General features: G+C 40.9%; 4 protein-coding genes across 4 annotated transcripts in view; 2 read left to right on the forward strand and 2 right to left on the reverse strand.

Annotated features, from left to right (window-relative positions):
- The window catches only part of LOC307151409 (histone H4), a 116,687-nt gene that overhangs the window by 86,128 nt on the left and 15,964 nt on the right, over nucleotides 1–14,595 (reverse strand). The gene's annotated exons all lie outside the window — the stretch shown is intronic.
- On the reverse strand, nucleotides 2,661–3,299 carry LOC307151389 (histone H1-like; the record flags this gene model as incomplete). Its single annotated transcript, XM_079859389.1, has 1 exon — nucleotides 2,661–3,299. The coding sequence occupies one exon, from the start codon at nucleotides 3,297–3,299 to the stop codon at nucleotides 2,661–2,663; it is 639 nt and encodes a 212-aa protein (XP_079715515.1).
- Nucleotides 11,360–11,725, forward strand: LOC307151415 (histone H4; the record flags this gene model as incomplete). The annotated part of the gene is made up of 1 exon (XM_079859418.1): nucleotides 11,360–11,725. The coding sequence occupies one exon, from the start codon at nucleotides 11,360–11,362 to the stop codon at nucleotides 11,669–11,671; it is 312 nt and encodes a 103-aa protein (XP_079715544.1). The 3' UTR covers nucleotides 11,672–11,725.
- Nucleotides 12,228–12,648, forward strand: LOC307151403 (histone H2B; the record flags this gene model as incomplete). The annotated part of the gene is made up of 1 exon (XM_079859406.1): nucleotides 12,228–12,648. Exon 1 carries the CDS (start codon nucleotides 12,274–12,276, stop codon nucleotides 12,646–12,648), a length of 375 nt encoding a protein of 124 aa, XP_079715532.1. The 5' UTR covers nucleotides 12,228–12,273.

A 14,595-nucleotide genomic window follows, 5' to 3' on the forward strand; every position in this document is an offset into this window, starting at 1 on the left:
ATTCTATTTAAATATTTACTGTATATCAGTTTTACTGAATGACCAAGGCTGGTTATACCGAATGACTATGTCTGCTGCCCTTGACATTATGAATATTTAAGACAATACACAGACAAAAATAGTTACAAATGCACATTTGATTTTTAATATAATATTAATGAAAAAAAGTACATCAAACATGAAACAATTTCTGTCAGGGCCACTATCATCAAATACAATTGACAATTAGCATATAGTTTGGATTGCCGGGCAAACTAATGTTCCGTTCTGGGCAAGAACTCCCTGCGCATCAATGCCATGATCCATGCAGCCTAGCATAGATAAGAGCAGCAATAACCCCCCCTTAGGGTAAACAGAACAGAACCAACATGAATGTATGCAGATATAATTAATTCAAGATTTTAATGTACAACATAATTTGAGAATTTAGTCTGATTCAAATGGGAATCAGAATGTCATACTGACTGGGCGAGAGGTGGAGCTGGGGATGGAGGAGGGTAATTAGCTCCTGAGAAACGCAATAGCTGCTGATAATACTGAAGGAGCTTATATATGAATACAGTGATAGGCGACGTCGTCAGATGAGAGTCATTGATGATTGACTAACGTGACCTGCCAGAACTAAGCTTGGTTTCATTGTTGTTTGAACAAACATAATTTACATACAGCTCATATTGTTAATGATATAAAGTAATAAAACATTGAAGAATTTAATTGTTCTTGGAACTGATGTTTAAATTGTTAAAAATTTAGATTAGATTAGATTGTTAGATGCTATATATTCATGAAAGTCATCCAGTCTTTGGATAATAATCTTGAGGACCATGAATTTAGAGGTTCTGGCTCACTAATGGTTGTATGCACATCTTCTATAAAGTAGAAGATTTTGTCTGGGCCTGATCCACCTTTGGGTGGTTCCTGTTGTACAGTAAAATCATCCCAGTCATCCACTGGGATGTCAGGTGTCACATTTAAAGACTCGAGGTTCAGGTTCAGTATATTGTTTATCGCCCTCAACTTCTCTCTCTGCCTGTTTTGCCCTCATCCATATAAGACTCCTTTTTTCTTTATCCTTTTGTTCCTTTCAAAGACCTCGTTCATTAATTGACAGGTGTTCTTTTTTGCTACTGAGTTTTCTTCTTTGGTAATTAAAAACAAAAATATAACTATACAACTACTACTACTACTACTAATAATAATAATAATATAATATTGGCAGGTGTTCCTGTTAATCACTCAAGTTTTCTTTAGTTACTAAATGCAAAATAGAGCCGATTGTATGCATTGTAACAATGTTATGATGCAATTACTACTATAGTATTATAATAATAGTAATAATAATAATTAAATAATATAAATAATAAAAACAAATTATACTTTTCTCTTCTTTAGGTAGTATCTCTTCTTTTTTAACAGGATCAGCTTTGATCCTTTCCCAGTAACAAGCTGCTTTTTCCTTATTTGATAAAGGCATCTGCAAAAGTAAAATTCTGTAAAAATTATGTAATAATATACTCTGCACATTTCCTATTAATAAAATGTTGTATTTATTTATTCTAGATATGTACAAATATGACCTACATACGTTGCTGTCATTCGGTACAACCAGTAGGTCATTCGGTATAACCACATTTTCGGTATTACCGGATGACAATATTTTCAAACAATGCTAACAGGCTGATATCTAACTAGCTAGCTAGTTAGCTGGCTAGCAAAAAGACAATCAAGCATTTTATATTTAGTACAAGTTTTAAAAATATTACAACATTTTCCATGTTTTATAGCGGTTGTACCGAATGACCTGATATTTCGGGACATGCTTATAAGCAAGTGAAAACTTTAACTTTTTAAATAGTTAAGAGTGAGTTAGTTACTTTGTGGTCCTTTGCAGGTTTCTGAATGATATCACATCCTGTCACATGATATTGACCACATGACTTTATCCAAAATGATGCCTTTATATTGGTTACTCCGAATGACATCAATTAAATTATTTTTAGGACATTCAAAGAACAAAGAAATAAAGAAACAAAGAGAAGGACATTCTCTTAACAAAGAAATGACTTCTACACATAATGTTAATACAATTTTGCACTATGTTGATATATAGTGTTATAAAATCATGCCAGAATTAAAAAAAATATATATATATAAATGTATTAAATTTTAAGATATTTTAATCACAAATGAAATGGCTGTATTGGCCTTCGGACGGTTAAACCAAATGACTTTTTGATACTTCAGAATCTTTAAAATACCTTTATATGTAGTAAAATATACTTAAAACCTTTTGAATTCAATAAAATAGATCAAGTTGTACTACCTTACATACTTTTGATGTTATATCTGTTATGTATTATTATTAAGGCCTTTGGACAAAAAATCACCCATCACGTCATTGACCCAATCACTGTCTGAACCATCTTCAGCTTTGTTAGCCATTTACAATACATTTACGTACAAATAATGGATAACATTACTTTTTTTCCTTCAAAACTCGTGTTTTGACTTGTTTGTTCAGATTGCATGAGTCCAAGTCAAACTCACATCAGATACTTGCTTTAAAATTTAACACAAATCATTGATATAAACGAGTTTTGCTCTTATTCAGAATTAGTGGGTGGCTCTTAAAAGAGCCGTTGAGGAATAAACACTGGACTTTATTTCTTTTTCGGCGCTGCCTTTTTAGGCTTGGCGGCTTTAGGTTTTGCCGCCTTAGGTTTAGCAGCTTTAGCTTTTTTAGGGCTCTTGACTGCTTTCTTAGCGACTGTTGGCTTTGCCTTCTTTGGGCTCTTCGTCGCCTTCTTTGGGCTCTTCGTCGCCTTCTTTGCGGGTTTGGCTGCGGGTTTCTTGGCCTTCTTGGGCGATTTCTTGGCGGCGGGCTTCTTAGCCGCAACGCTCTTGGGCTTCTTGGCAGCAGCGGGTTTCTTGGCCGCGGGCTTCTTCGCTTTGGGAGCCGCTTTCTTGGCCGGTTTCTTCTTGGTCTCGGCTTGCTGCTTGTTGAGCTTGAATGAGCCCGAGGCGCCGGTCCCCTTGACCTGCACCAGTGTGCCTTTGGTCACCAGGCTCTTGATGGCGATCTTGACGCGGGAGTTGTTCTTCTCCACGTCGTAGCCGCTGGCAGCGAGCGCTTTCTTCAGCGCGGCGAGGGACACGCCGCTCCTCTCCTTGGATGCGGACACAGCTTTGACGATGAGCTCGCCGACGCCTGGACCTGCTTTCTTGGCTTTCGCAGCAGACTTCTTCTTGGGCGCTTTAGCCGGGGCGGCAGCAGCGGGTGCTGGGGCGGTTTCTGACATTTCTCTCTGGTCGGATAAACAGTCTTTCAAACTCTGTCTCTGTTTTCAGCAATGAGTGGCGCGTTCGAGCGGCGCTGCACTCTTAAATAACACATGAGAACCTTATAGACTCAACCTGGCCGCTCGGCCTCTGTGCGCGTCCACGAGCCCCTCATGCGTGTGTTTTCTTCTCTTACATTTTGTTCAAAACTGGAGTGGTAAAATAGTTTGGCGCAGTCAAAACAAAGTGAACACCAAGCAGAGGTTCTGAGCTTTCATTGGAGAATAAAATACGCGAGAGGAAATGTTTATTTTGCCTTCGTCAGATCAAATCCAAGCCCAGATAGCAGACCAACACTGAATCAACATTGAATCAATGTTGAAATTTAACATTGATTTTTCATCAGGTTTGCACCTTTAAATAATGATATTTCAACATTGAAAAATCAATAAAGATGGACATACAATCAATATTATTTCAACCTTAATTAAATCAGTTATTGAACATTGAATCAACATAGAAAAAATATCAAATCAACCTTGCTTTATGTACAGCAGGATTCTATGCCAGTTAATTGTCTGTTTTCACTCCTTTCAATCAAAAACAACGTAGGGATGTAATTAATATGGGTTTGAATCAAAAAGTCTCTCAAACCATATATGGTTTATATTTTATGTTGTTTTGATCAGTTTGTTCAATCTCCTCATATGTCTCCTCAAAATCTGTCTGCTGTTTTCTTACTTTTTTATTATTGAGAGAGGAAAGCGAGCAGCACATTTACTTATCGTACCATTGCTCTCAGCAGTGTGGGTGGAGTCAGATGTTCTCTAACAGTAGGCTATAGCCGCTGCTCACGTATTTCGAACATCGTTTTACTTAAACAAAGAACGAAAAAGAACTTTGCCGTGAGTATATCGGGGCCTAATCTGTGATCGTGTAAAGCCTGGGTTGAATAGCCTACCTTAAAGGGGTCATTGGATGCAAAATTAACTTTCATTAGGTGTTTGCATATGAATGTGTCTTTGCAGTGTGTGGACAACCACCATACAATGAAAAAAAAAATCCATTCACTCCTTTTTTTTTATCCTCAAAAAGTCTAAGCACTCTCATTAATCAGGCTATTTGGATTTTCTGAGCAATATGATGTAATATTGCTCATGCTCCGCCCACGACCTGGTTTTCAGATCAGCAGCCCATGGGGCACAAATGGGCGCACAGATGCATTTGCTATTTAAACAACATGGCGCAGGACGTGAAAATGATAACTGCATCGGACTGAAACTAGCAAAGAACACCAGGTGTATGATAGGGCCCACTGAGTCAGTGTTGCTGATGCAAAGTAGGCCATTCGTTACCAAACACCAAGTAACTAAATAAGGATACAATTATGTGTCATTCGCAAACTGTTTAACATTAAACTGTTGGTTACTTTAAAACTTCATCTGGGAGATCACGGGGATATGTGAATATTTATCTGTTAACTGGTTGCAAATGATAGATTTATTGCATGACTCGGGCAGTGAAAAGCTGTTGCTATCAAACATTGTTTACTTAATCAACTGAGTCAGTGTAATGGTGACGGGATAGATCAAATAGGCCAATTGATGGACGGTTTGTGAAGAAATTTCATTCTCCCTTGTAAAACCTTTTTTTTTTTTTTTTTTTTTTTTAAATAGAAAATACAGTAGTTTATTTTGATACATGGTGTGGCTGCTGTATTTTGTAGTGTATTTTGTATTTTTTTTTTAAATACATGTTAATGTATCTTTGCCCAACCCTGACTATTATCATCATAATTAAGTCTCTTTTGAGTATGTGGTTCATATCACTTGGTTCAAATGTTCTGTTTTTCATGGTGCTGGACATTCAGATTTTGCGGAAAGTAGTTCTGCAGAATTAAGATTAAAATGAATCTACTTTTCTTCTGTAAAATAAGCAATAAGCTGCTAATTTTAATTGTGAACATTGTCTAAAGATGCTGAAAAATAAATAAATAATGATTTAGCACATTTTGAAACATACGTTGCCAGATTTGGGTAAGAAAAAAAGGTTAATCCACAATATTCCATAATCAATGTAATTTGAGTTTTAAAATTGCACAAATGTTAGTAATCACATGTTAAACTGATGCTATTCTATTCAACTACATGTTGAAATGTGAAATGTAGCAATTATAAGCAATATATGGGCATTTCTCAGATTAAGGGCCAAATTGGGTTGCTGCAATTTTGAAAATTAAAATTCCAAATTTGACTAATTGGTATACATCAAATTATCAGTTCTTAAGTCAGGAGCGACGTTATGAGGTTGGTTGAGACCATAAGATAAGGGAATTTATGATTTTTTGCCATTTTCTTAACTATGTCAAGTAAATGTGTCATTACCATCACATCATCGAATATATGTAAAAAATAAAACTTAAATGATAAATCAGTGCTTTTAAAACATTTTGTGGTTTCACATAACAATCTATTTTATCTTGAACTTAATGGGATTGTTGATTTTTACTTGTAAGATGAATTATAGTCATTTAAGTATCTAAATTTCTGATTCATCAATCTACCCTGGCTTGGAATATAAGCTTATTTTAAGTGAATGCCATATATCAAAACTTTTTAATACAGTGATCATTTAGACTGTCCAACATTGTCAGAAATATATCATTTTAGGATGTTTTTGTAATTTATACATAATTTATTGGCAAAAATATGTATGGTGATGGTGATGACACTGCAGTTCTGGTAATGACAGTTTGTTGCGGTGATGACAAATCACTGATCATAAGCTATTGTAATTTAAAGGGATACTCCACTTTTTTGGAAGTAGGCTAATTTTACAACTCCCCCAGAGTTAAACAGTTGAGTTTTACCGTTTTTGAATCCATTCAGCCGAACTCCGGGTCTGGCGGTACCACTTTTAGCATAGCTTAGCATAGATCATTGAATCGGACAAGACCATTAGCATCTCTCTTAAAAAAATGACCAAAGAGTTTCGATATTTTTCCTATTTAAAACTTGACTCTTCTGTATTTACATTGTGTACTAAGACTGACGGAAAATTAAAAGTTGCGATTTTCTAGGCTGATATGGCTAGGAACTATACTCTCATTCCTGCGTAATAATCAAGAAACTTTGCTGCCATACCATGAGTCCAGCAGGCGTAATGATATGACTCAGCGCCTGAAAATAGTCCCCAGCTCGGTAGACTATAGGGTCGACTATTTTCAGGTGCTGCGTCATATCATTACGCCCGCTGGACCCATGGTACGGCAGCAAAGTTTCTTGACTATTACGCAGGAATGAGAGATATTCAATGCTCTATGCTAAGCTATGCTAAAAGTGGTACCGCCAGACCCGGAGATTGGCTGAATGGATTCGAAAAAGGTAAAACTCAACAGTTTAACTCTGGGGGAGTTGTAAAATGAGCCTATTTCCAAAAAAAGTGGAGTATCCCTTTAAGAGCCTAAGTGACTTCAGACCAACAACAACAACAACAAAAAAAACAGCTAGTAATCTGTTTAAACATCAAAACATAGTTTAATCTGATTATGGAAGACCAAACATGAACTGTGTTCCTTGTGAACAGGATTGGTTCAGTATAATTATAGTCTAAACAGACTATTTAATCATTTCATAGCCATGTTGAATAAAAAAAAAAAACATGAAACAGGAGGGCAGTTAAGAACAGGTTGTCACAGTTGTGTTCTGTTTGTGTTAGTCCTATTAGTCCTATTTTGGTGTGTGTAACCTTCTGCCTGTCTGTACCCATTGGATATTATTATAAGTAAAAGTTTGTATTGGAACTTTTGTCTCCTCATCTTCTGCTTGCACCACACCGTGACAGAACTACGGACCTCCAAAATGGATGATGGAGCTCAGTTTATTTCGGTGGCTCAGGAGAGCACTGATTTTTTGAGTTTCACAATGAACTTCTGTCGTCTTGCATTTACCAGCCTGCTCGACGACTAGACCCTGAGTACCTTGTTCCTGATCGGGGCCACTTTCAACCGTCCCATTGATCTCTCCGACACCACGGGACTGAACTGGAGGGAAACTGTCCTCCGGTGTCTGAAAAGTGTCAGGCTTCGATCAGGGACACAGCCAGAGCCAGGGAATCCTCACGCCTCACCGTCTGAGCCCTCAGCCAAGATGGCCGCCGCCTCGCCGCCAGAGCCCTCAGCTAAGAAGGCCATCGCCTCACCGTCTGAGCCCTCAGCCAAGATGGCCTCCGCCTCGCCGCCAGAGCCCTCAGCTAAGAAGGCCATCGCCTCACCGTCTGAGCCCTCAGCCAAGATGGCCGCCGCCTCACCGCCTGAGCCCTCAGCCAAGATGGCCGCCGCCTCGCCGCCTGAGCCCTCAGCCAAGAAGGCCATCACCTCACCGTCTGAGCCCTCAGCCAAGATGGCCGCCGCCTCACCGCCTGAGCCCTCAGCCAAGATGGCCGCCGCCTCGCCGCCTGAGCCCTCAGCCAAGAAGGCCATCACCTCACCGTCTGAGCCCTCAGCCAAGATGGCCGCCGCCTCACCGCCTGAGCCCTCAGCCAAGATGGCCGCCGCCTCGCCGCCTGAGCCCTCAGCCAAGAAGGCCATCACCTCACCGTCTGAGCCCTCAGCCAAGATGGCCGCCGCCTCGCCGTCTGAACCCTAAGCCAAGAAGGCCACCGCCTCACCATCTGAGCCCTCAGCCAAGATGGCTGCGGCCACGCCCAGTCCAGAGTTTCATCCCTCCGAGACCACCCGTCCAGAGTCTCGTCCCGCCGAGACCGCCCTTCCTGGATCTAGTCTAACCGAGACCGCCCTTCCAGAGGCCAGTCCTGCCAAGCCTGAGAATCTTCACGTCATGTCTACTGAGCCTGAGAATCTTCACGTCATGCCTGGCCAGCCTGATCTTCACGTCGAGCCCCCCGAGCCAGAGACTGTTCACGTCGTGCCCGCCGAGCCAGAGACGCTTCACGTCAGTCCGGTTGAGTCTGAATCTTCTGTCCCCGAGCCTGAATCTGAATTCCCACCCAGCCTCCCTCTCCCACCTCCTCCCATCTGCCTCCTCTCAACCCTTCTTCCACCACTGCCAGTCAGCCCTTCTGCTCCTCTAACAACCTTCGGGGAGGTGGAGTCGCTGTGGGTCTCCCACTCCATCAGGGTCGGTGGACCCTCGACCCAGACTCCGCTGTGGCCTATCGGACCATTGGCTCCGCCGTGGCTCCTGCCTCCCTCATCTCCGCTATGGCCCATCAGTCCACAAGCTCCGCCGGGCTCCCTCGTCCCCCCGGTTCCGTCTTGGTCGTTCCTTGCCCTGCCCTCGCCTCGGTACTACCCTCCTCTGGCTTTGCCTCGTCCATTGGTCCCTCTGGCTCCGTTGAGCTCCTCTCTCCCTCCAGCTCCACCTTGGTCCTCGGTCCCTCCGGCTCCACCGTGGCCTTCTGGATCCCCGCCTGCGCTTCAGTCGCCAGAGCCATCTGCGTCGCCAAGTCTGGCCTGTCTCGTCGGCTCTCCGGCTCCACCCTGGTCTCCTCTCCCACCAGCTCCCTTATCTTTTAGACGTTTTCTGTATGATTTGGACCTTTGGGCAGCTGCTTTTGGAGCCATGTCACACCTAAACACAACAATTATAATGAATTAATTTAGTATTTTAAAAACAAATCATTTCTTAATTTAAAATATAGTGACTTTTTAATTGGTAAATGTATATTCATTCATTTAAGATAACGTATTCAACATAAATTCTTTAAAGAACAGTATGTTTAATGTATCTGCCGTCATCACCACCACAACCTGTCATTACCAGCACAAGCTGTAATGTGCTGGTAATGACTGTGCTGGTAATGACATTTTTGTCAAAAAACTAGCCTTACTAGCAAAGATGATGACTAAGCAAGTGTAGCTAGCTTTCTACATGTAATGTACACCATTTTAACTATTAAAGTGATAAAAATAATCCAAAAATGTTTAAAAATACAGAAATACAACACATATGGTAATGACGAATAATAAGTGTACATGCCCAACTCAAAGAATAAAGAGTAGATTTACTTACTTTTCTGGACATCAAGGCATCAGTCTTGCAGCTTGAAATCCATGTGCTCCACTATGATATTAGGTTACCATGGCTACCAAATAAACTTTTGATGAAAAAAAGTAGGAAAGTGCCTTTATGCAGAGCGTGTTGGTAATGACGGCTAAACCATGGGACAGGTAGAAATGAAGCAAAATAAAGTACAAAATGCATATATATGCTTAATCTGTGCATGTAGTTTATTAGTTCAGGTAACATTTAATTTATATGCATATTTCTTTTTATTAATTTGTGATAAATAATGTTTGAGATATGGCACGACATGAGAAAACTCTGGTGGCGGACAACACCAGAACACAGATAATGTACCACAAAACACCAATAAAATGTGTTAAAATAATTAGTAAGAGCAGCCATAAAAAAAGTCTAGGGTGGTTTTTGTTTATACTAATTAGTGGTGCTAAAATATATTAGATTTAATTCGTTTTTAATAGAATTACACCCTGTGGACAGAAATAGGCCCGAATTCTGGGAAATACCCATATATATAATAGAGAGCCTAAGTCCCGCCCCTCCGCTTCCGGCTCATGGGACCTTATTTCGGAAAAAATATGTATGGAAGTCAATGGCGAGAGATAACTTATCTTTTTATTCCGTCTGAACTGTGCCCTGAACTACACATATGATGTTTGTCAATTTAAAAGGTAATTATGAAAGTCAAGAAAGTCGCAGTTTGTCATAAAACAGAAGAGTAACGTTTAGTTTTATGTGAAAATCGCTCAATGAACTACATCTCTCGTCTCGCACTATGTACGTCACAAGATCCGTTGCTCGTATGTGTGTATTCTGGCTCAAAACACTCAGGCATGACGGCGTAACGTTACGATTATAATGTAAGACTATAGAAAAAATGACAGACGTTAGCTTCAGTAAAGTTAGCTTCATTCATTGAGAGAAAAGGTATGACGTCGCATGTGCGCCTTCTGGGTTTGTAGTCTTTGTAATTACGTATTTTCACAGTCTTATACCTCAGCAGTTTTACATCAAGCTGCGACTTTCTTGACTTTAAAATGTATCTTTTAAATTGACAAACATCATATGTGTAAATCAGGGCACAATTCAAACGAGATCAAAATATTTGTTGTCTCTCGCCATTGACTCCCATACAATATTTTTCCGAAATAAGGTCCCATGGTGGTCGACCGGAAGGGGAGGGACTTAGGCTCTCTCTCTCTCTCTCTCTCTCTCTCTCTCTCTCTCTCTCTCTCTCTATATATATATATATATAAATGAATGCAGAAAATTTAGCATCACATAAAACAGAAATAATGATGACTTTTTTTCCTTTTTTAAATAAAAAACTTATCCTAGGAGATACAACTCATGACATATATCAACATATATCTAAATATATGAAATATATCAAAAACTCTAGATGAAAGTCTATATTATATAAAAGTGACATGAAAGGATGATTTGCTTATGATTGTCCACTCATTTTCCACTTCCCTTTAAGGGTTAAAATGTAGTCAGTAAAGTAGTGAAAGAGTATCAAACATAATCCTGCATTTTAGCTTTGCAGTTTTAATACAGTAATTTTGTCTTTCTCCATTGTTTGTGTTTTCTAAATTCCCATTACTAAAAGGGCAAATATACACTTAATATATACATGTGCAAACACACACAGGCATAAACAGAAGATAACAGATATGTGCCACTCTATTATTTAATAATTTAACTTTAATATTGTGATATGTCATCTTGTGTCCCTCTTCATTTACTGTGGTGACCTTGTAGAACATCACTTTTCATTATAAACCAGTACTACTGTTTATTATGATCTTTGTGAAATACATTTTATGAAACCTGAATTTTAATATGAAACAAAGGTCAGGGTTGGGATTAAATCACATGTGCTCTAGCTATATTTTGGGGGAGGGGTGTGTGTCATGTGACGCAGCACTGGTTTCTGTCAGGTCCTGTAAGCGAATGTAAAAGGCTTCCTTGTAACACACACAAACATTTATTCATTGTCTTTCTTTGATCGACTCAGGAAATCATAGTGAAACATGTCTGGAAGAGGCAAAGGCGGTAAAGGACTCGGGAAAGGAGGCGCTAAGCGTCACCGTAAAGTTTTGCGTGATAACATCCAGGGAATCACCAAACCCGCCATTCGTCGTCTAGCTCGCCGCGGCGGCGTCAAGCGCATCTCCGGTCTGATCTACGAGGAGACCCGCGGAGTGTTGAAGGTGTTCCTGGAGAACGTGATCCGCGATGCCGTCACCTACACCGAGCACGCCAAGAGAAAGACCGTCACCGCCATGGATGTTGTGTACGCGCTGAAGAGACAGGGACGCACCCTGTACGGCTTCGGCGGATAAACGCCTGAAACCAGGAGAAACCACACAAACCCAACGGCTCTTTTAAGAGCCACACACTCTGCCACATAAAGAGTCAATTGACCACGTTAACCATGTATTAATTATAAAACAAGCAAAATGGTTTAGCAAATGGGCTTTTATTTACTATTCATGTGGTTTAGTTCACCAATATCTGACCATTATTGGTCTCGTTTAAAAATCAATGAAGCTCCGAGGATAAATCATTGGTGTCTGACCAATATTGGTCTCTTTCCTTCCAAACTCACTCTTTTAGTCTATAAATGGGTTTAAAATGACAATTATGCACAATATTTGTGTTGAACCACAAAAAAAAAAAAAAAAAGCCTGAAACGAAACAAAGGACATTCAAACATGGAGTGGTGGGCGGGACTATTATTGGTTCTCTGATATGATTGGCTCTCTTTTCTCTCATGATGCTTTGAGTTATCCAATGAACTACGAGTTTATGGGTTTGGCCTATGAAAACAGACAATCAGAGAATTCTCGTATCGCTTTGAAAATTAGCATAGGACAGTGAATAAATACCTCTGCATCACACAAAAGGAAACATAACTTTGTCCGTCTTCTGATCTCGTATCATCATGCCTGAACCAGCAAAGTCCGCGCCCAAGAAGGGCTCAAAGAAGGCCGTCACCAAGACCGCCGGTAAGGGAGGAAAGAAGCGCAGAAAGTCCAGGAAGGAGAGTTACGCTATCTATGTGTACAAAGTCCTGAAGCAGGTTCATCCTGACACCGGCATCTCCTCCAAGGCGATGGGCATCATGAACTCCTTCGTCAACGACATCTTCGAGCGCATCGCCGGTGAGTCGTCTCGCCTCGCGCACTACAACAAGCGCTCCACCATCACTTCTAGAGAGATCCAGACCGCCGTGCGTCTGCTGCTGCCCGGAGAGCTGGCCAAACACGCCGTGTCCGAGGGCACAAAGGCCGTCACCAAATACACCAGCTCGAAGTGAGGCGTGTCTGACTTCAACTACCCCAAAGGCTCTTTTTAGAGCCACCCATCTTCTCAAACGAAGAGCTTATATTATTGTATATTTTATTTATTTTAAGTGCTAAAAATCTTTATTTTGGGTGTCCATTCCATTCTTGTGAGTCTTGTATCCAAAAAGCAGAAACATTTCAAGTAACTTACAGTTAATCTTTTAGAGTAGCGTCCTTCAGACTTGTACTATCCTGTTACCCAAACTGCTTCTTGTGGGTTTACTTCATTTAAAATGACTAACTAGAAGTTCTTATAAATTAATACCTGCTTATAATAATTATTATAATTATTTTTTGCTGGATTTCCACTGGAAACACATTTCCTCAGTCCCTCTTAAAGGGATACTCCACCGTTTTTTCATATTAAACTGTTATTCCCTTAACTAAGACGAGTTGATACATACCTCTCTCGTCTCAGTGCGTGCACTAAATCGCTCTGTCTTGCGGCGAAACTTTGTTAGCACTTAGCTTAGCCCAGTTCATTCAATACCCAGATAGCAAAATTGTTCCGGGCCTTTTATGGCCCAAACACTGTTCTTAGTTTTGGCAAACATACCGCGCGGAATGCAGGGCCAAAACCGGCCCAAACAGTTTTGCCAAAAGCATGCCAGAAAGCTGCCAGAAAAATGCCAATGCCTTACCAGACGAGAGCCAGAAGACCCGAAATTGGCCCATATTCATGCCATAATATCGCCATTGAAAAGCCAGATGTCTCCCGAGCACAGGCCACAACTCTGCCAGATTATATTAAACAACTAATTTGGCCCATATTTAATATCTGCGCCCAACAGCAACCATGCAATTCAAAGATAAATCAAACCAGGAAACCATAACTGCTGAAAATTAGTGTTTATTTTCAATCAACATAAACATATGACCTAAATAGGTTAACATTTACAATTATTCATTTTTTTTATACAAATAAAATGTAAGAAAATGAAATCTAAAAACATTTATAATACAAAGCATAGTTTTAGAAATCACACTAGTAAAACCTTGAAACCATGTGTAAACCATGAAAGACCACAAACTTATGAACGGTAGTGTATACATACAACCGGCGTAGCGTCATAGAACGTCTCTGAAAAGGTTCACGCCCACTTTTAGGGGAAAACAAACGATACTCGGTTACTCACGTAACCTCGGTTCTCTCTAGAGAGGGAACGAGTATTGCGTAAGGAACTTACGCTACGGGAAAAGTCATCTTTTCTCGAGATACTGAAGCCAAAAAATTATCCTTAATTTTTCATAATTTGTCAACGCAGTGCAGCAGGCAGCACAGCAGAGCTAGAGCGGGCAATACTGCGTGCTCATTGGCTGCCGCGCGGCAACTGCTTAAGCCTACCAGTGAGCCCCGCGTGACGTCACGCCCAATCAGGGTGCGCGCGTCACAGCCCGCCAGAAGGGGCGGCGTCAGAGCGTATAAAAACAGGGCTCGGAGGCTTAATTCTCTGGTTTCTGTCGAATGAAGCGACATGAGCTCGAGGCGCAAGCACGGCAGGGAACGCAATACTCGTTCCCTCTCTAGAGAGAACCGAGGTTACGTGAGTAACCGAGTATCGTTCTCTTACGAGAGGTTCTCTCGTATTGCGTAAGGAACTTACGCTACGGGAACCCTTTGTCAACGCCGTGCGCGCCATGCATCCACACACAACTCCAGGGGGAGGGGACCCGGGGAGTGAAGAGTGGGGAGAGAGGTGGCCAGCAATGCGGGCCAACACATGTACATAAGCACCCGTAGGGAGAAACAGAGCGGCGCAGCCGGTCTGTATATAAAAGCTTTCCCTGAAAGTGCGGCTCGACCAGAAGAGTCAAATCTAATATCCAGCCTGCGAAGAGCAGGGCATGAACATGATTTTAGACTGCAAGAAGTTTAGCCTGCAGGGCGGGAACTTCCAGGTTATAAAACCTAACAAATG

Source organism: Squalius cephalus, assembly GCF_949319135.1.
Source record: "Squalius cephalus genome assembly, chromosome: 23".
In the NCBI taxonomy this organism is placed as follows: domain Eukaryota; kingdom Metazoa; phylum Chordata; class Actinopteri; order Cypriniformes; family Leuciscidae; genus Squalius; species Squalius cephalus.